Source organism: Drosophila yakuba, chromosome X (assembly GCF_016746365.2).
Source record: "Drosophila yakuba strain Tai18E2 chromosome X, Prin_Dyak_Tai18E2_2.1, whole genome shotgun sequence".
NCBI classification, from domain to species: Eukaryota; Metazoa; Arthropoda; class Insecta; order Diptera; family Drosophilidae; genus Drosophila; species Drosophila yakuba.
Window position 1 is genome coordinate 11,773,703 of NC_052526.2, and position 21,038 is coordinate 11,794,740.

A 21,038-nucleotide genomic window follows, 5' to 3' on the forward strand; every position below is an offset into this window, starting at 1 on the left:
TTTTCAGGTTGTAAAACAAGATCACACATGGATAAACTTATTTACAATCGAATTCGCTTGTTGCGGTAGAAAAATTTGTTAATGGACTGAATCCAATCCAATTTTTGCCTCCCGACTGAAGAATTCGAATTTATAAAGGCATATAATTAATAAAATTAAACCTTAAATGCATATGGGTGAACAGTTCATAAGCTTTTACCAAGTAAAAATAAAATTGTCTTGAACATATGTATAATATCTCTGTAAGTATCGATGTATCGATCCAGTCTTCATCTCTTCTCGAAGTAATCGAAAGTTAGAGTCCTGCGAGTCTAATGTCAAAGTCAACAAATCATAAATGTGAACAAACTCGAGGCAGTAGCATCTACACAGCTCAGTGAAGTACTGAAAAAAAAATTATACTTTTTTTTACAAGTTTTTAAAATTTTTCCACATCAACTCTATTGAACCAAATCAAACGCATAAAACAGTAAATTTTACCATATTTCAAAATTTACCACACAAAAAATATTTCTATAACACAACGACCAACATTACAAGCAAAATCACTCTCTTTTGGTAAGTTTTCATAGAGAATTGGCAATGTGCAATGAATTGGAACGCAAATATATTTGTAAAGACTAAATAGACCTTTTACACAAATTTAGAAAAGGAGGGACTTTCCAACTTGCTTTCTATTTCTTCAAGGCTGCGCCAAATTTCCTAGTGAATTCTAAGAAAAAATACAAATAAAACTGTGCGTTTGGCGCATAGCAACTCTGGCAGTAGGGTTCCCTCTCAGAATGTTAACTAGACCTTTTACACAAATTCAGAAAAGGAGGACTTTCCAACTTGCATTCCATTTCTTCAAGGCTGCGCCAAATTTCGTAGTGAATTCTAAGAAAAAAAAAATAAAACTGTGCGTTTTGGCGCATGACAACTCTGGCAGTAGGGTTCCCTCTCAGAATGTTTACAACATTTCACTTGTTCTTGCACCAATTTTTATTCAAGTGGCTCGCAGGTTATTTTAAGTTAACATTTTTAGCTAGCAACCAAAACTTAAACAAATGAACTAAAACAAATCGTAGGGTAGTAGAGAACCAAAATACCAAATGAACTAAAACAAATCGTAGGGTAATAGAGAAGTAGAGAAAGAAAAAAGAAAGAAGACTTTCTGACCCTATAAACAATATATATTCTTGATCATTGGCCGAATCAAATTCGCGACTTGTCCGTTGGTGTGAATGTCTAAGCGTCTGGCGCCAAAATGCTCAGCATATTCGCAAGTGTGTTAGTGCCCTTTGCTTAACTTGACAATTGTCAACATTAATCTAACTGCCAGCATAACTGGCGGCATTTCAGATAAGGCTTTTAGAAACCTTTTGAAAGTTAAAAAGAAATCATTGCGTGAATCGTCTTCCTCATTGCATTTAAAAACATTCAATTGCTGCTCGCTATAGCACTCGCTTTGGTACTTGCATATCTCAATTTCTCTCGCACCTGCTGAGTAACAGGTATATAATAACAGAACATCAGGGTTCCTTTGAAAAGTTATTCAACTCATTTCACATCAATTGTCAGTCAAACACCACAAGCTACATAGAAGCTACAAGGCAATTCAACTAATTTTTTTCATTTTTTAAGGCAGCAGTGAATAAGTGTAAACACAAATCAAACCAATTCAAATCACGGTGGTCTGGCATCTCTGGCAGCAGGGTTGCCCCCGATCAATCGACGTTCATTGCGCGCGACAACTGTCAATCGCTTCTCCGGAATCCAGCGAGATTTGTTTTGTTTCGGCTGCCGCTGTTTAAGTTGAAGGATTGGCCACCGGGAACGCAGCCATGGTGCAGAATTGCGTGCTGTGCCGCTCCAGCGAGAGGGACGAGTTGATCTTCGGCACTGTGCACGTGCAGGACAACATAATGGTGCACCGCAACTGCTTGGTAAGACTGCTCAGGTTTCCGCGTCCAGGAAACTTATGCCTTCCTCTTTCGATCTCTAATCCCCTTCGTTATCCCTGTCTCCGGCAGTACCTCAGCTCGAATCTCGTACAGCGCGGCAACAAGCGCTTGGGCATACTGAACTTCCTCAAGGAGGACATCGAAGAGGAGGCCAAGCGCTGCCGCACACTAATGTGCTACTACTGCCGCCGCCCGGGGGCCAACATTGGGTGCTGCAAGTCGAGCTGCCGCCGCACCTTTCACACCAAATGCGGCATCGACAATTTGGCCCAGAACCAGTTCAGCGACACGTACAAGTCGTACTGCCATCAGCATGTGCTGATGCATCGCCGTCGTCCGGCGCTCATTAAGGAGCAGGAATGTGTCATATGCGCGGAAGCCCTGATCGGCGAGGGCGAGCGCTTCAGCGTGGTCACCTGTATCTTCGCGCCGTGCTGCCGCAATGGATGGTTTCACCGTAAGTGCCTGCAACGCTACGCTAACTCGGCGGGCTACTTCTTCAAATGCCCGCTGTGCAACAACTTGGAGGTGTTCCGCAAGGTGGCTATGATGGGCATCTCGGTGCTAAACCAGTAAGTTACCCCTACTTGCACTTGGAGCACCTTACCCCAGGTAACCAGTACTTTTCTTTCGCAGAGACGCCACCTGGGAGACGGAGCCGAACGCCTTTGCAGATCAGTTTCGTCGCGATGTCATTTGCACGGCCGCGACGTGCGTTGCGGTGTCTGGTCGTGATGACACCTCCGCCATGCTGCTGTACTGCAACAATTGCGGCGCCAATCCGTCGCATTTCCTTTGCACGGTCCAGAATTCCGAAACCTACGTGTGCCATGTTTGCGCAGCTGTCTTGCCAAGCCCAGTTCCCTATGTCGATTCGGACTCGGATGACGGCGACTCAATAGACGAAACCGACTTTCAGGCAGCCGTCGCAGATTTAGGAGCGAACGAACAGGGTGATCTTATACACCTTAAGCTCTCCGCCTCCCTTTGGGATGATAGCAACTCCTCCGACGATGACGACGATTCCGTCTTTAAGCGCGCAGTCGACAACAAGGTTGTGGAGACCAACTCCGATGACAAACCATCAACTTCTGCGGCGGCACGCGCTTTATCCGCCCGCACCCGTTCTTCGCTAGCAGCAGCCGGATCATCGCCCGGTTCCCGCGCAACTGCTGCGCCAACTCGTGGAACCCGCACAACAGTTGAATCACCGCGTGGATCGCAAGCAACCACTCTAATCTCACGCACAACACGCACCTCGGTCGCAATGCCGCCTCGCGCTACTACTACAACTGCTGGATCATCATCCAGACCGACACTCGACAACCAGGAAAACACTGAGCCGTCCACATCGAACGTGCGTCGTTCCCTGCGCCCTAGACGCACCATGCCGGCCAGAATCGCAGTGAACAAGGAGTCGGATAGCGAGGATAGCGATGACGAGCCTGAGGCGAAGAGGCGCCGCCTTTCGCCCACCGCTTCTGAGTCGTTGACGAACAGACGTCTATTGCGCTCCATCTCGCCGGAGCCGAGCACTCCACCTCGACGCACCTTGCGTCGCCGCACTTTGGCCAACTTGCACCCCACATACACCAACATGGATGTATCCTGTGTGGCCAACAGGACCCGCAACCGCTTGCCCACCCACTTGGCCACCCGCAAGGATTAGGAGAACAGACGACATTACGACAGATGACACTTGCACATTCCATGTACAGCACATCGACTAGGCTGTGGACCAAATGCGTGCGTTTGGTGCGCAGCTGCTTCCTATTGTAGTTATATTCTTCAGCATGTGAGAAGCGTCTCTTGTGAACATATTCCATTAAATACCTGTTCTCCTACCTTCATTCGCTATTAAGTTTCGAGCTACTCTGTTCATTTATTATTTATTTATTTCGATTAGTTAGCTAAGTGCGTTCTTTTGGACATGCCATTTTCTTTAAGTATTTGTAAAATTAACTTGTACACATATTTACAATATGTACAAAGAAGTTGTAGACATATTTTAACCCTTTTCTACTTTCTTTTCAGCCACTTGCAGTGCCTAGCAGTATTCTTTTTATTACATTTTTTGTAACTAGCAATCTAAGAATCCCTGACCAGTATCTGAATATTTTATGATACGCGTTAAGAACCACTGAGCTTTGTTCATATCTTCTGCTTGATTGGATCGACTTCATTTCCATTTTTTTTGCACGGTCTTATTCTGGATTGATCCATTGATCCATTAAATTTACATCAAACAATTTGTAAATAATTCGTTGATAAAGTGCATAACTGTATATACAAATTGGAACAATTCTCTTTGCAATTGGGGCGGTGGGAGGTTAAAACTTAATTATTTCTTTAATCCAAACATTATTATCCAAACAATTTTTCAATACAAATATAACAAATTATTCGTTTCCATGTTTATAACTTTATAATTAAAGTTATGTGTATATACCTAATAATTATAATGCAAGGAAATATATGATTTTAGTTTCAAAGGGATGAATATGGTAATTTATAAGAAAGCCAACATAAAACTGGCAACTGCAAGTGTTTAAAATGTATTGGCTATTTTTAAAAAATTGCGCCAATAGCCAAACTGCTAGCACTGGCCAATAGTTTTTTTAAGAGTGGCAACTTCAGCATTTGGAGCTACTCGCTAAACGACAACACTAGCGATAATGCTATCGTTATCAATTACGATTTTTTGTGTTTACATTCCAGGAATCGTTGTCTATAAAAATATAGTTTTTAGTTATAAATAATTATATTTAAGTTAATTATTTTAAAATTGGTCACGTTGTCCTTGTCATTACAAATTAGACTTTTTGCTCTGGCTAAATAAATCGATGGTTGTAAGTACTATCGATATCAAAGTAACGACGGCATAATTATCGGAGTTGCTTCCGTCTCTAGTGTGGGTGCGTTAGTAATAGTTTATCCAGAATATGAATTAAGCAGAATTAGCCCGGAACGCCGACGCCCACAAATTCCCACAAATCGTCGTCCTTTCAGCGCTGCAAGAGTAACCCGGAAACTGGAAGCTGGAAAGTTCGAAACCGCCGACAAACCCAAGATAAATTCAACAGTCAGCCAGACCTCCGCTCCTGTGTGTGTGTGTGCGTGCGTGTGTGTTCGTGTGTTGTGTCTGCTGCAGTGTTGGAGAAAGCGAGACGGACGATTGCGAGGGAGTCGAGCTTTGCGAAAATTTGCCAGCCTATTTTCAATTTTCTGCACCAAATTGCCGTCTTATCGGCCAGCAAGCCATTGGATCTGATTGAAATGAGCGTGCGGCTCGATTTCTTTACGCAAATCCGCTGATAAAGCAAAAGACATAACTGCACTAGTGGAGCCGAAAAAAGAGAAACACCTAATCAAAGGAAATTAAATAACAAGGCGGCGGCAACAACACTTACATAAATTAACTCGCAACGCAACAACACTAATAACAATAGCTTATCACACAGCAACAAAAACATCATCATCAGCAGCAGCAGCAACAAAAACAGCAGCAACAACTGACCAGCAGCCAGCAAGAACAACAGTTTATCTCAGATACTTAGCCGGCTGCACTAGTGCGAGCGAGAGGGCCGTAGTTGGGGCGAAAGAGAGAGTGCGCTCCCGAGAGAGAGTGCGAAAGAAAGAAAGAGAGAGAGTGAGGGCGCGCAGGGAGTGTGCTCCTGTGTGTGTGTGAGTGTGGGAGCAGGCAGCAGAAAAAAAGAAAACAAAAGTATATTTTGCATTGTTCGACGCGCCTAACTGTAAATATAAAAGCACTTGCAAAAACAAGGAAAAACACAGAAAAACAGCGAAAAAACGACGAAAAATGGCACGCGGCTTCGATCATCTGTTCAAGTTGCTAATAATCGGCGATAGCGGTGAGTTTCCCAGGCTTTCCCGTTTCCCACAGACCAGGTGCTTAAAAATAGCATTGCGTTGAAAATAGCAGGTGTAACTTTCGGTTTGTCCCCGATTCCTGGCCAAAAGTGCAGTTTTCTCCTCTCCTCTCTAATTGTCATTTATGTTACATTTGAAATGTTCACGCCAACATGGCGTATGAGTAATGTTGTTGTTTTTAGTTTCCATAATACTTTCAACATTCGTCAGCATACTCAATATGTGTTAAGTTGTACTTTAATCTTAACCGCAGCAAAATCTTTTTATATCAGTCCTCGGCTCACGATTTTAATACAACATCCCAACATCCTAACTTAGCTATCTATTCATTTGATAAATATATTTTGAGCTTGTGCCAAAAGAAAGGTATGGGCTAAGCCAGGCTCATGACTAATGGTGACGCACTGGCAGGATAATACAGCTTGATATGCGAGCAGACCAGCTGCGGCGGTAACTGGAGCAGGAGAACACTCCCCGCCCAGCGATGTCACATGCCACATTGGCCACTTGTGTAGTAGTGACGATATCGCATGATGGTAATCCGAATCCCTTTCCATCTTTCCACCTGATCCCTTGCAGGCGTGGGCAAGTCGTCGCTGCTCATCCGGTTCTCGGACGACACATTCTCGGGCAGTTACATCACCACCATCGGCGTGGACTTCAAGATCCGCACCGTGGACATCGAGGGCATGCGCGTGAAGCTGCAGATCTGGGACACGGCCGGACAGGAGCGCTTCCGGACGATCACCAGCACCTACTACCGCGGCACCCACGGCGTCATCGTCGTCTACGACGTGACGAACGGCGACTCCTTTGCGAACGTTCGCCGCTGGCTGGAAGAGATCCAGAACAACTGCGACGTGGTCAAAAAAGTATTAGGTGAGCCAATACCATATTACGTTTAGTCTGGGCAGAAGTATTATGTTGTCTGGACGTAAGAAGTAATGGCAAATAGTTTAATTTGAAGCCAACTTCCTTTAGCTATATATACTAATGTTTTGATTCCTTTGAACAGTGGGTAACAAGAACGATGATCCGGACAGGAAGGTGGTCATAACCGAGGATGCGCAGCGGTTCGCAAAACAAATGGACATCGAGCTGTTCGAGACTTCCGCCAAAGACAACATAAACGTGGAGAACATGTTCTTGTCGATCACGCGGCAGGTGCTCGACCACAAGCTGCGCACCTCCCCCAACGAGCAGCAGAAGGACACGCTCCACCTGAAGCCCAATCCCAAGGGCAGCAAGGGTGGGAAGTGCTGCAGGTGAAAGCGGCTCCGGCACGGGAGCTGGCATTGCAACTGGACCGACGGCGACGGCTGCGGCGGCGGCGGCGGGACGGGGATTGGAGCCGGAATTAGGACCAGGACCTGGATCAACTCTGGGGGCGGACGGAATCGTTGTGGGGGCGCGTAGTTTGTAGGGTTCTTGGCGTACGATGCGGCATACACACTCACTCACATAGACATAGCTAACACCACCAAACAACCAACAACAAGAAACCAGAAACCACAAACAACACAAGACAACAACACTCACACCCACTAGAGACAACAATTTTTTTTGTTTTGTTTTTTTTTCCTCCTGAGTTTTATTCGGAATAATGCCAGATAGCCGTAAATTAAAGTGTAAAAGTGTAAAGCGCAATTAAATGTATTTAGCAATTTATATACATATTAATATATACATAAACAAAATTGAAACAAATCGCATATTTATATACAAGAATATATTTATATTTCAAACGGAAAATTGTATTTACAATAACTAGAGCGACAGCAGGAACAGGCACGAGCCCGAAAACTAAGATACGAAACACATTTATATAAATATATACATATATGTATGTAGGGAGATAATAACACATACAATTTTTGGCTTCCGATCGCGACTCTTTACCCCATACTCCCATAGTTTTATACTCAAAAAACGAAAGCTCTGATTTGCCGACTTTATCTCTCAAAAGTCCCTCATCAAGCGAAACTGAATCTCAATTTAATTTGTGCGGTGTAATGCTTTTAAACATTTCGTTGCTTCCGGAAACTGCCTTACTTGTTAAGATTTCATTTGATACTAGCCGACATTCCGTGATTGCAATAAGTGGATAAACTAAACAACATCATTTCATTTGGCTTCATATCGCTAGCTTACGATGAAAAACGTAAAAGTGTCAGTGGATAAGACTTCCAATGGATGTTTTCTCGAAAAAATAACTCTAGTTAGAGTTTGTATTTAACCGAAAACGGGAATCCAATACTCCAATTTTCCGATATATGTACCATCAGAAAGAATAAAGATTGATCTTTACAAAAACTCGACTTCTTGCGCTCGTAATGTAACTTTAACATTGAAACCAGAGAACATTGTGTTTTGATCTATTGCAAGTTTGAATATGCCGAAATTGTAGAAACTTTTTATTTATATCCTTAGGCATTGCTTACTTTAAATTAAATTAGGCATGACATGACATACAAGCATTCAATACTTACAGTTGACGTATCTAATCTAATGTTATTAATTTCATTAATGGTACATTTTCCCGATTACAGAAGTTTTGCCAGCTTTTAAACTAGTTGCATAGTTTCAGGCGACACAATGAAAAGAGTGAATAACGTAGTAACGAAGCGCACCAGCAGAGTGTGCGACTTTATAAATTTATGAAAATAAAGTAACTATTTTGGGAGAATGATATTTATACATAGTGGACATGCATCTCTGAGGGACTTGATGTTGAAGTTGTAGAAGGTCTTTTCTGATTCAGAATGTACATGTGAGTTCACTCTTTGGGAACCATTAACATAGATACACTTTTCCCTGTTTTAACTTAGGCTGTCTCGAATTTTCTTTGATCAAGCGCTGCATCGATGTAATTTTTGTTATTTCTTGTTCAGTTTTGGTAATGAAAACCAATGGATTTTATGTTTACACCTTTATTTTGAAGGCTACACATTCCACAATTAACGATTTCGGATACATAACTCGAAATATATTCATATGCATTTGTTTAGGCACCTTATGCTATACCCAGAAACTCAACGACTATGTATGTAATTGCGTTTGAATACCGATAATAATTACCTAAATATGGGTGAAGCTGCAAAAAGCTTTTAGAAAGTGCGGCAAACTCATAGTTAAAGACTATGCTCGAATATAAAACCTATATTTCATACCAAGCAAAAGAAAACTATATATTTATATATATGGATATATTTATCGGTCAAAATAAAGAAGACAATTGGATTTTTTAAAATGTTTGCTGTTTTTTGTTTAGCCGTTAAGATTTTTAGCTTTGCTCTATAACTAGTGATAATGAACTTTATATCTTATAATTTATAATATTCTTTTAAAGTTTTTTTTTTTTGTTTGTGGGCCCCAGTAAAATGGCACATTGTTTATTATTATTTACGTGTATTATTTATTGGTTTTCAACGCATTTGTGTTCGCTTCTATTAGGGAGAGCTCGAGGTTAGGGCAACGACTAGTACGGGAAGAAGGCAGGCAGACAGAAGGAGGACTGGTGCGGATTGGGATGAGGGCGGAAGGTGACTGGACTGGACTGGACTGGTCTGGCAGGCAGTGCGGCTCCGGGAACGACTTCCCATCCCGCCTCAGTGGTACTTGGCCACGGGGAAGGTGCGCGTCTGGCGGCAGGAGACCAGGGCATCGCCCGACTGTCCCTGTGGACAGCGGCAGACCGCCAGGTGGGCCTTGGGCTCGCAGCTGGCTCCGGTGGCGCACTTGCCGATGCAGGGATCGATGCACTGGTAGTTGATGCAGGCGCGGTGGTCGGGACACTCGTTGTTGCTCAGGCACTCACCCTGTGGACATGGATAAATAGTAATAGTATGATGGCCTCAACGTTATGACCCAAATGACTCACCCGGGTGCAGTGGCTCAGCGGATTGCCGGTGTGACCGGGCAGGCAGTTGCAGACGGGCCGCTCGCGACCGGTGTTGTCGTGTCCGGGCACGCAGATGGCGTTGGTGCCGCACGGATTGGGATCGCAGAGGTCCTCCTTGGTGAAGGGGCGGCAGCGGACGAAGGGGTCGCCGGTCATGTCGCGGGGGCAGCTGCAGACGGGTGTGAGGCCGCGCAGGTTGCAGTCGGCGCCGATGCCGCAGGCACCATCGCAGGTGTTCTTACAGATGCCGTAGAAGCAGGCGGGTCGTCCGGCCGGACAGTCCGCGTCTCCGTAGCACTCCGGGCGGCACTCCGTGTACGGGCTGCCAATGTAGCCCTTGGGACACTCGCAGACCGCCCGGTGATTGCTGACCGTCCGGCAGGTGGCGCCAGTGCCGCACTGCCCGCAGGCGGGCACGCACTTGAAGTTGCTGGAGCACATGTCCCGGCTGTTGCAGTCGCCATCGTGGTCGCATTCGTGGCGACATCCGCTCAGCGGATTGCCCACGTAGCCGTGGACGCAGGAGCAGGTGGGCACGCCGTTGATGATCTCGCACTTGGTGTTCACGCCGCAGGGACTGGGATGGCACTGCTCCTCTGCGGAGTGGAAAGTGAGAAGAACAGATTAAATTAGAAGTGTCATAGAAATTGGGAGCCTTCCCTTGTATTTTTGCCGTGTACTGCCGAGTTCAAGTGTGGACGAAAGAAGTTATTTTCTAGGCGACCATTCACCTTTTACCATTTCCCATTGACCATCGACTGGGGTTGTGGCCCCTGTCAACATCCGCTGTTGCTGCCCCATTTTTGATTTATGCCGGGTCATATGACTTATGTTCCGGTCGAATCGGGAAAATACCTCCAGTGGGGCCTATAATTGGGGGCCGGCCACTCAAAGCGGGCTAATAGAAAATCATATTCAAATAGCAGGCGCTCATTTATGCGCATATTTTTGGTTTTTACCCATATTTTCTTTTATTTTTGTGCCAATTGTTGTTCCTCGTCGTTCAAGACGACGATGATGATGATGATGATGATGATGATGGTGCGGTGAGCAAGTCAAGAAATTAGTTTGCGTTGTTTTCCGTTCCGATGGCAAAAGTTTCGCCATTATCAGGCCTTTTCTCTTACATTTTCTTTTGACATAATTTGCCAGAAGTACCAACTTTTGCGCGCCCGGAAAATGTATTGTAATGAAATCTGGAGTTTATTTCGAAAATCGATTGCAAAACGTCTTACAACTAAAGTGGAAAATTCTTGACGCTGACATTAAATCAATGTGTTGGTACATTTTTTTCTCGAAATATATCTAATTAAATAGTTGTGTTTGCTAATAGTATGTGGTAAATCACTTTGGAAATAAATAAAAGCATTAAATTTGTATTTCTGCACGAAAACTTTAAGGCAAATGTCCGTGAATGTTTTCAGATAGCAGACTATCTGCACCACGCCCAAAGGGAATTGTATCTGCATCTGTAGCTGCATCTGCATCTGTATCTGTATCTGCTCCTCAGGAACATGAATGGAAAAGAATCCAGAGTCCTTGAGGCGGGAGCAAGGAATCCGAGCTCCTTCCACTCCCCGTAGACTGTTCGTTTGCAATTATTGTTTCCAAGTCAGTTGCTAATTGGAAATGCAAATAAATATTGTATTTCAATGGGAATTGCACGCAAACGGAGGCCGCAACACACAGAAGGCAACACAGAAAGAGATTTAAGTGAAATCAAGAAAATATACATATATATATCGAGGGCCAGTTAAGTTCAGAGTGCAGCATTCGGAAAAGGAGCGGCAAATGGCGGGCACTGAACCCGACTCGAATCCCAAATGAGCAACCAACCAGCGTACAAATGCAATTTATTAACGCCGATTTTCGACCAGCAACTCGAATTGCTTTTAAAGAATTGCATGCCGAAGTTTATATTAGGGAGGCATGGCCTTTGGCAGTAAAGGGTACACACAATGTAAAAGGTAAAGGAAAGCGTTTCTTGACTAGAATAACTAGTTGATTGACCATTTGACCATGTCCGGCTGTCTATCTGTCCGCATGCGTGTCCGTATAAAAGCCAGAATGTTGGGAATCAGCATGCAGTTGCTAAACATCTTTAAAAAACATTGCACAAAGAATGATTTTGTGGCACATTACGTAGTCAGTTCTCTAAGAAATTCTAAATCACAACTGAAGCAACACATTTTAACAACTTTTTAAAAATGACGCCTTGTTTTATCGATATGAAAGCAGATTTCTTGCAGTGCAGCTCCCGAGTGGATCAACTTGTCTTCGTCTTCTGGCAGAAAGAGAGAAATTCCCAATCCACTCGACCGACCGACCAGTGCTACCTGAATTCGCTGGCCGACCTGCGCAGCTTATGACCATAATCGGATGTTGACTGGTGCCTACCCGGGGCCACCTTTCGGTTCCGTCGGATTCCGGATTCCGGCGCTCAACTCGGATACTCGTTGGCCCTGGGAGCTCGCCCACTGCGTCCTTGATCTTGACAATTGCGAAGCGAAATGCTCTGCTAATTACCATAAAATTACAAAGGCCCCAAGTGCGATTCGGGCCGAATGTTGGGCGTTGCCCATAGCCCGTTGGCCGAGTGCTTTGGATTATTATTATTATAATAATTCTCATTATCATTGAGCGCGAAATGTTATGCAAGGCAGGGAAAAGCCAACCCACATGCAAAGCAAACCCAGAGGCCCAGCCCCCTGTTTGTGCCCATATACACTCGTATTTGGTCGAATTTGGCAATACCAGTTGGATTTGCGACGTCATCTCGCCACTTGCAAGTGTTTATCCAGTATTATATATTATAAGTATTATATATTATAAGTATTATATATATTTGGCCAAAAGGGATTCGCGAGTGGGCTAATTATCCGATGTGCTGTCAATCAGATCTATGCGTTTCCGCAGCAGTCGTATGTCCACCTTACACAGTAATGCAAACAGCAGCATAATAAACAACATGATTTGTTTACAAATTGTTTGCAATATGTCGCGCCTAATCTGTTCATTTAGTATGGCATTTTCCATGTTAGACAAGGCTTCGTAATACGTGAGTGTTCCAGTACGTGTTTCACGTGTATATCCCCAATAATTTTAACTTGTTTCATCTCATTGTTATGTAACTCTGTAAAGAAACCAGTTTGCCCTGATTTTGTTCAAGTGGTCAAGGCTTATTTCTGGACAATGTCTCCATGTACATATATGACCCTTTGCATCTTTCAGTTACTTTATAATATATACTCATATATTCCATATATTCAACCAAGTAAATATGTAGGAATAAACTAGCTTAAGTTTGTAGTTCACATATTCTTAATAAATTGCCAGAGGAAAGAGTTTAAGCACTTTTTGGAACAGACAACTTTGAACTGATAGCTTTAAACTGATACTTATTTTATCTTTCAATCGTTAAGTTGACCCTTACAATTTATACATCGTTAGCATATTTATATCTTCAAAAGTTCAAAAATAATTCCTCGTTTATCCGACTGAACGAAATGAATACCTCGCAAAACAAACAAAACACAGAGGTCATAGGCTGTTGGAACCGGATTGATTTCGACTGACAAGTGAGCTGCGAACGATTCTTATGACACCCCGCATATAACCCGATTTGCCGCTCTGCCACGCCCACTTGGCGGCATGTGGGCGGGCCACTTACCCGGATCGTTGAGGTGGCAGACGTGGTAGGGGTCGCCATTGTAGCCGGCTGGGCAGCTGCACACGGCCACGTGGTTGCGGGCCTGGAAAGAGCAAGCGAATGTCAGTGGTGGTCAGTGGAGGATGGAGGATGGTGATATATTTAAGGTCCCTCCGGCGGAAGCGGCACTTACGTCACAATTGGAGCCAATGCCACAGGCACCCACGCAGGGATTAACGCAGCGATTGTCCTTGCACTGCAGGTTGCCGCGGCAGTCGACGTTGTCCAGGCACTCGCCGCGATTGCAGTGGGTGAGCGGATTACCGCTGAATCCGGGCGGGCAGGAGCAGACGGGCCGTCCCCCGGAGGCCTCCTGGCACACGGCGTTCACGCCGCACGGGCTACCGCTGCATCCGCTGCTGTAGGACTGCGCTGTGGGGGCGAGAGGAGGGGGCAGAGGCGGTGAGGTGATGCACTGGTGCGCAGGTGAACTGGTGTCTCAATCCAAACTCTATGCTCTATGCTACTCGCTGGGTGTTAGGGGTTAGCTACTGCAGATACATTTCTATCTAAGGGGTGAGGGGTATCTATGGTAAGGGGTATCCATGGTAAGGGGTATCTATGGTAAGGGGTATCCATGGTAAGGGGTATCTATGGTAAGGAGTATCTATGGTAAGGGGTATCTATGGTAAGGGGTATCCATGGTAAGGGGTATCCATGGTAAGGGGTATCTATGGTAAGGGGTATCCATGGTATCCATGGTAAGGGGTGAGGTGTCAAGGGTCAGGGCTCTGGGTGCTTGCGGCGGTGCTCTCTTATGTACAACGTGCTGGTGCGGGAATACTACGGATACGGATGTGGATACTGATAGGGAAGCTGTGTAAATACCGCGTGTGTAGACCGGATCGCTATAGACAACCCGCTGCAGGGATCGCCCATCGCCGTAGGTGTAGTAGGTGCGGTACGTGCAGTTCACGCAGCGCTTCCCCAGCTTTTTACCTGCGGCCAGTTGGGGCAAGGACGCGATGGCCACCGCCACCAGGGCCACGACCAGGAGCTGCTGCTGCAAGAGAAGGATCAGCGGCGGTTAGTGGTGTTCTCAATGGCAAGCAAGTAATAGTACAGATAAGTAACACTACAAACATTGGAATTCAATGAGATATAAGGAAATATCTTTCAAATACATCAAAGTAAATATCTACACTTAACAAAATACAAAACATACATTTATAAAAAAATTATATATATAATATAATATAATATAATATAAACAAACACATTCAGTCGGAGAACCCGTTGAATGAAATGAAATGAGTTACGAGTGGCATTCATTCACAAAATTATTCGATCTAAGCAAACATCTTAATCGCAATGAATGAAATGAGTTAGGACTGGATCCAGGCTTATTCATTGAAGTATTCAATCTTGCCGGTTTATGTGTCATCGCATTTAATATTCTGAAAAGCCCCAAAAGCCATGACAAATTCGCTGATCGGCTGTTTGGGGCAAACATTGGTTTGGACTGGGATTCAGTGGGATTCTGGTGGCCGAAAGTAACCGGACACCATGTTTGGGTCAGCCGGGTGACGCTCGATGATGAAGCCATATTGCGCTCAAGGTGGCGAACACCGATCGGTGTTTGCGAATGACACATGGGAGATAAACTTGTTGTCCGCTTCTTTGGAAGCACAATTCGGGCTAAAAACAATTATTCAAATCGGTATACAATAATATACAATAAGAATATGCAAATGGGTCGGCTGCCTTTTCGAATAACTACGAGTGACCAATATGGTAGTCCATATTCGCATCAACTAAGTTGTCGATCATCACGTAAATGGTTCGGATGGATCCACCGAGGGAGGAAATTGGATTTCTTTAATCGCACATTTTGCAGGGTGATTTATAATCAGACTACATTGTTCAAGGGAAGTGATTCAGAGCCATATTTGGATCTAGATATATATGGTAATCATGTACATAATATATTTATTATTTGCATCTGTAGAAGAGTAGTTTTTGGAACTATATTATGAAATGCAAAAGGTAAGTTTTCTGTTTTAATTTTAACTAGTTGAATATTACGTACATAATTTATGATGGCAAACAAATAAATAAGCTGGAATTTCCTATATTCGAATAACGAGCAAGAAAGTGCTTAGTGCTTTTTACAAGTAGGTAAAAAGGTGTACAATTCAAATCTATTTGACTTTTTGCTCTTCTAGTGATGGCAATTAAAATAACAAGCTATGGTAAAGTGGTCGAAACTAATTGGTTTTTTGGCTTTGTTGCACAAACAAATGAATAATTGGCTTCATGTTTGCTTGGGCAGCTTAAAAAGTGTTGAGTGATTGATCATCTCCGAAAAAATGAATAGATCGAAACCACTCAAAAGAATAAACCGATTGTGGGCACCAAAAACATTATGTGGGAATATGGTTATGCTCTTCTTGGATTATCTGATGTGTTTGCAAATCCATTCACTATTCATTCAGGCAGCTTAACTAGCCGGAAGTTAACATTACATCAATATTCCATTCACGTATCATTTACTGAATGCATATTTTATGTATTGCCTTTGTGCGTAATATTCTCGAACACTAAAGCTTCTTCAATGAAGAAAATAAACAGCAAATAAAGGTTCAAGTTTAAGTCTATATACTCATTCGTAGTTCTGATTCTTCCACGCAAACAAACCCGTTTTTATTACATTGATTAAATTATTTATAAATTATTAATCCTGGGGAAGTGATCATGACACTTTTTGATAGTTAACTTCAGTTTAGATCATTTAAAAAATAAATACATTCTTTCAACACACGTTTACATACAGAATGCGGTTTTTCCCACTGCAACTCACCATTTTCGGGGTTCAGTTCTTAGAAAACACTAGCACCACAGCAAAAAAACAATGTAAAATAAAAAACAATAAATGTTAACTGATAAATGGATCCGATTTCCACTTGGCACGCTTCGCTTTCAACTGAGTCGGCTTCTAGATGAGCTTGGGCTATTTATAAGGCAGCGGCTCTTAACTTGGCCGAGAAACAGCTGAGCGACGTTGGCGTCATCTCTCAGCTGCTCACCTTCCCTTCCTCCTCCTCCTCCTTCTCCTCCTCCCTCTCCCCCCATCCGCAACCCTTCCTCTTACACAGAGAGAAAACTTTGGTAAATTAAATAAATAGCTTCTTCACAAAATATCTCGGGATATATCTTCTTCCAATAATTGATAGAGTTAACCATATAATGTGAGCCTTAAAAGCGCAGCTACAAACGTACCAAATTCGTCAGCATTTAAGAAGCACAATTAGTCAGCTAGTAAGAGCTCGAGGTAGCTTTCGTTACTAGATCAAATCGCTCGAGTAGTTATTTATATTTGGAAAACTATTTTTCGCAATGCACCAGAATTCTCCCATAACTCTGTTGACAAGCTCGTTTTGTTGTTGACTTTGCGCTTGCTGAAAGCATTGTGCTGCTCGATTTTAGCTAAAATCATTTCAGTTCAAATCGCCTCTCAGATTGAGTCATTCGCACACATATTTGTTTGCTTGGGCATCGTGCTATTTATATACAAACGCGTACTTGACGACTTTGCTTCGGATTGTTGGATTGTTTTGGCCATGCCGGCTTTGCTTTGGTGGCTTCGACTTCTGCGTGGGCCGCTGCATCCGAGTGCTGTGGGACGAACTTGGCTGGCTTTCCTACTCAGCACGTCTCCGGATCGGAGGCGACTCGACTGGGAACGAAGAAATTGCCCACTTGGCAATGCGGCAGGTGTCTAGTGCCCGGGTTAGGTAGGTATTTCCAGAGGCATCCAAAAACAGGCTGGAAATATTCCATGCTCTACAAAGCACTTGCAGGATAAAATGCATATGTATACAAAGGATAATTCCTGCTTAAATCTAAATTAACACAACATTTTTCAAACAGAATGTGAGATACACACCGGATGCCCATTTCTACAAATTTCATTTCGCTAGGCTTTTCTCATTCCTTTTAGTTATACATCTATATATGTGGTTAATCGTATTACAGAGTTAATTGACTTGACGAATTTACATATTTTTCAATTTAAAAGCCGTCGGAAATCGAGAACAAAAAATCGCCCATTTCCGTTTGACTAGTTGTTTGTATTCAAGCACATAAAAATAACAAGCTTAAGGTATTCATATTAACTCATGCCACACAATATTCATAAGCCAACTGGGCATTTCATTGGACATCCTCACTATTCTCTACCGTACCTAAGTCCATTTTAATGGCCTTTGAATCTAAAAAATGAGCTTAGCAAGAACCGCTTCCACTGCCATTCGATATCAAAAAGAACGGATTAAGCCCAAACGAATCTGCACTGGAATCGAACCAATTAAAACGAGAATCTTGGCTTCTGGCTTCTGGCTTTTCGGCTGCGTGGGGGTAGAATAACTGGGTAGAATAAATAATAGAGATGGTTTGACCTATGGCAATAAGATAATGGTCGGCAATTTGCAATCGACTTCCATTTTCAAATGAAATGCCTTGAATGGCATCGGTTAAGCCCCGCAAATCGAATCGATCGATATGGGAATATTACAGATTAAACTGCAAATTGAAACGTACGCCAAATTGGCCATAATTGAATGAGAATTCACTAGAATTCAGGAGAATTCACAAGACGACCGACAGTGGCACCTGTTCTTTTTGGCCAATTTAATTATGCCGCCCTGGTCTACAAATCTCTGGGCCAACTTAGCTCGCAATATATATTTTTGCTTGCCAAGGTCGCGACAGGTTGCCCTGATGGATCTGGTTGTCCGGGATCTGGATCCCAATAGCCCGGAATGGGCCCACTGCCTCCCCACAATTTATGCCGCCCAAATATCAATCATATTCCATCATGGTGCCTCGCCTTGTGTGTGTTTTCGTGAGGTCTATTCTTCTCCGGACGGGTCATTCCCGGCAGATTGCCATTGACAAATGTTTTATAATCAATTTGGCATTATTAATTTGAATACACACACCACCTGCGAGCAATCTCATCTGGATGGAATGGCTTTTAAGGTGAAGCCTCGGCAAACTAAAATGCGGTTAGTTGAAGGGGATTTGCAGAAGTGATGGGGTTAAACAAATGTGCTCAGGGGGCAGGGAAACTCCCTGATTAATTAATTATCCCAGAAAAAGTAACGGCCTTTCATCAATAAATGTTATTTGATATTAAGCAGCAGTTTAAAAAAGTGCGGAAACCATTTAAAACCCATTCTCAAACTTACATTTAATTTTCTAATATTCATATAAATTCTTTGGCAGCTAAGTGGCGCTATTAATGATAAGCAGACGATTGATTTGCGAAAATGATTGCCATTGTAATTGCTGGAAGGTTCAAAAACGAACTTTTTCGGTCTAATTTGCAGCAATTTGCATAATTTGCGGCATAGGTGGCTGATTGGATGAATATAAAAAGGACAGAATGGCAGAGAGCTCCTACAAAGAACCGGACATCTATGGACATGGCGAAGGTGGACTCATCGCACGCCCTGGTGAGCCACTGGCGCATCTTCAGGCTAATTGGAGCGCATCCGGCGGACAAGGAAACTTTCTGGGGTCGCCACTATACGGCATACTCCGTGGTGTGGAACGTGGGCTTCCACGTGTGCCTCTTCATCTCCTTTACGGTCAACCTCATGCAGTCCAACTCGCTGGAGACCTTCTGCGAGAGCCTCTGCGTGACCATGCCGCACACCCTCTACATGCTGAAGCTGATCAATGTCTATCGCATGCGCGACGAGATGATCCGCAGCCACCGGGTGCTCAATCACTTGGACAGGCGACTGGGCTCATCCGAGGAACGCCGTATTGTTGGGGCAAACATCGAGCTGGCCAAGTTCGTATTCCGTCACTTTTCGCGCGGCGTTATAAGCATCATTATAGTGGGCATCCTTTACATGGCCATGGCCAACGAGCCCACGCTGATGTACCCCTCCTGGATACCCTGGAACTGGAGGGACAGCACGTCCGTTTCCCTGCCCACCGCCATACTGCACACGAGCGCCCTCATTGCGAATGCGACGACGGTCACCAATCTGTGCACCTATCCGGGCACCTACCTCATCCTGGTCAGTGCCCACACCAAGGCGCTTGCCCTGCGGGTCTCCAAGCTGGGACATGGCACACCTCTGCCGGCGGCTCGGATACAGGCCATACTCATTGGGTGCATCCACGACCACCAGACCATTCTGCAGTGAGTGTGAGAAAATCTCAATTGATAACTATTATTATTATGTTTACTTTTACTACTTTCCAACTGCAGCCTCTTCAAGTCACTGGAGAGATCGCTGTCGATGACCTGCTTCCTGCAGTTGTTTTGCACGGCTTGTGCCCAGTGCAGCATCAGCTACTTCCTGCTCTTCGGGAACGTGGGTATCATGAGGTTCATGAACATGATGGTCCTGCTGCTGGGCGTCTCCACGGAGACCCTACTGCTCTGCTACGCGGCGGAGCTCGTTTCCAAGGCGGGGGATGGCCTCGTGGCCGCTGTCTACAGCTGCAACTGGCTTTGCCAAACGGTTCAGTTCCGGCGGCTCCTGATCCTGATGCTCGCACGCTGCCAGAAGCCACTGATCCTGGTCTCCGGCATAATAGTGCCCATCAGCATGAAGACCTTTCTGGGGGTAAGTGCTGTACAAGAATTAAACATTTACCCTGTTTATCAACGATCTGTTGCAGGTGATTAAGGGAGCATACACCATGCTCACTCTGCTGAATGAAATTCGTAAGTCGTCACTTAAATAGAAGTAACCAGGAATACAGAAATATGTTTAATTAATATGTTAGCAAATTTTGGAATCAGTCGATTTCCATCTCCTTTGCACTCCCTTCAGCTAGTAAGAGGTATCCTATAGTCGCAGCACTCGTTAGTTGTAAAGGTAGCAGTAGTTATCGCAATTGTTTATTGACTTTTATTCCAAACATTTATCTTTGTGTATATTTATGCCACCGCATTTCCACCAGCGAAAGCTGCATCTATCGCTGCTGCGTGATTATTGCATTTCAGGTGAGGGATTTTCACCTGTCTGTGGCTCTTAATTATTGCTGCATTATGCAGGCGCTTATTATTAAATGAGTTAAACGGAAATTGAAGTAACACAAACTCCTCTGACAGCTGCGCCTGACGCAGATTCCTTAATAGACATTTTAATTGAGGCCTCCCCCAAGTGGGCGTGGCACTCTTGCCGCTCAACTTATCATATTTGCAAACTGCTCTTTTGCCAGCTTAACTTGGTTTTATTTTTTTCGAGCCGGATGTTTAATTTTTAAATTGATAAAACCTATGGGAATTTTCATTTCATTTGAACGACAAGTTAAGAATAACTTGTATTTATCAATATTTTGCATGTTTCATGGCCATTTTGGTGACGTTTAACACTTTTTGGCCCACTGTGCATGGCTGAAGTCCATATAAGTCAATTAATGGATATGCGATTAATGATTTAACCAATGCGCGGTTCCAGCGACAATTTCAATCTGATTCATTTTCGTACTCATTGCACTGAATGTGCACTTGAATATTGAATTACCAGCATAATTATGTAACCCATCAGTGGCAATTTAAACGGTTCGACATAGCGATTATGGCAAATTCCCGGTATCATTCATGACAAATAAAAAACCATTCAAT

The 21,038-nt window shown here is 43.8% G+C and overlaps 4 protein-coding genes across 6 annotated transcripts; 3 read left to right on the forward strand and 1 right to left on the reverse strand.

Moving 5' to 3' along the window:
* Positions 1-334: 334 nt before the first annotated feature.
* On the forward strand, positions 335-3,793 carry LOC6525106 (PHD finger protein 7). Of its 2 annotated transcripts, none has more exons than XM_002100909.4 (4): positions 335-558; positions 1,624-1,925; positions 2,013-2,515; positions 2,580-3,793. In XM_002100909.4, the coding sequence occupies exons 2-4, from the start codon at positions 1,824-1,826 to the stop codon at positions 3,610-3,612; spliced, it is 1,638 nt and encodes a 545-aa protein (XP_002100945.2). In that variant the 5' UTR covers positions 335-558; positions 1,624-1,823; the 3' UTR covers positions 3,613-3,793. The 2 variants fall into 2 exon arrangements, with proteins under 2 accessions (XP_002100945.2, XP_015046098.1); XM_015190612.3 differs by having other exon boundaries at positions 1,628-1,925.
* A 1,048-nt stretch (positions 3,794-4,841) lies between these two features.
* LOC6525107 (ras-related protein Rab-35) lies at positions 4,842-8,147 on the forward strand. Its single transcript, XM_002100910.4, has 3 exons — positions 4,842-5,815; positions 6,414-6,713; positions 6,850-8,147. Exons 1-3 carry the CDS (start codon positions 5,764-5,766, stop codon positions 7,101-7,103), a joined length of 606 nt encoding a protein of 201 aa, XP_002100946.1. The 5' UTR covers positions 4,842-5,763; the 3' UTR covers positions 7,104-8,147.
* Positions 8,148-9,229: 1,082 nt separating this feature from the next.
* On the reverse strand, positions 9,230-16,368 carry LOC6525108 (neurogenic locus notch homolog protein 1). Of its 2 annotated transcripts, none has more exons than XM_039370399.2 (6): positions 16,245-16,368; positions 14,384-14,447; positions 13,578-13,816; positions 13,406-13,487; positions 9,715-10,331; positions 9,230-9,652 (listed from the first exon to the last, which is right to left on the reverse strand). In XM_039370399.2, the coding sequence occupies exons 1-6, from the start codon at positions 16,245-16,247 to the stop codon at positions 9,443-9,445; spliced, it is 1,215 nt and encodes a 404-aa protein (XP_039226333.1). In that variant the 5' UTR covers positions 16,248-16,368; the 3' UTR covers positions 9,230-9,442. The 2 variants fall into 2 exon arrangements, with proteins under 2 accessions (XP_039226333.1, XP_039226331.1); XM_039370397.2 differs by having other exon boundaries at positions 14,273-14,447.
* Positions 16,369-18,864: 2,496 nt separating this feature from the next.
* On the forward strand, positions 18,865-21,024 carry LOC6525109 (putative odorant receptor 19b). The gene is made up of 3 exons (XM_002100912.3): positions 18,865-19,601; positions 19,671-20,031; positions 20,087-21,024. Exons 1-3 carry the CDS (start codon positions 18,865-18,867, stop codon positions 20,150-20,152), a joined length of 1,164 nt encoding a protein of 387 aa, XP_002100948.2. The 3' UTR covers positions 20,153-21,024.
* Positions 21,025-21,038: the final 14 nt, after the last annotated feature.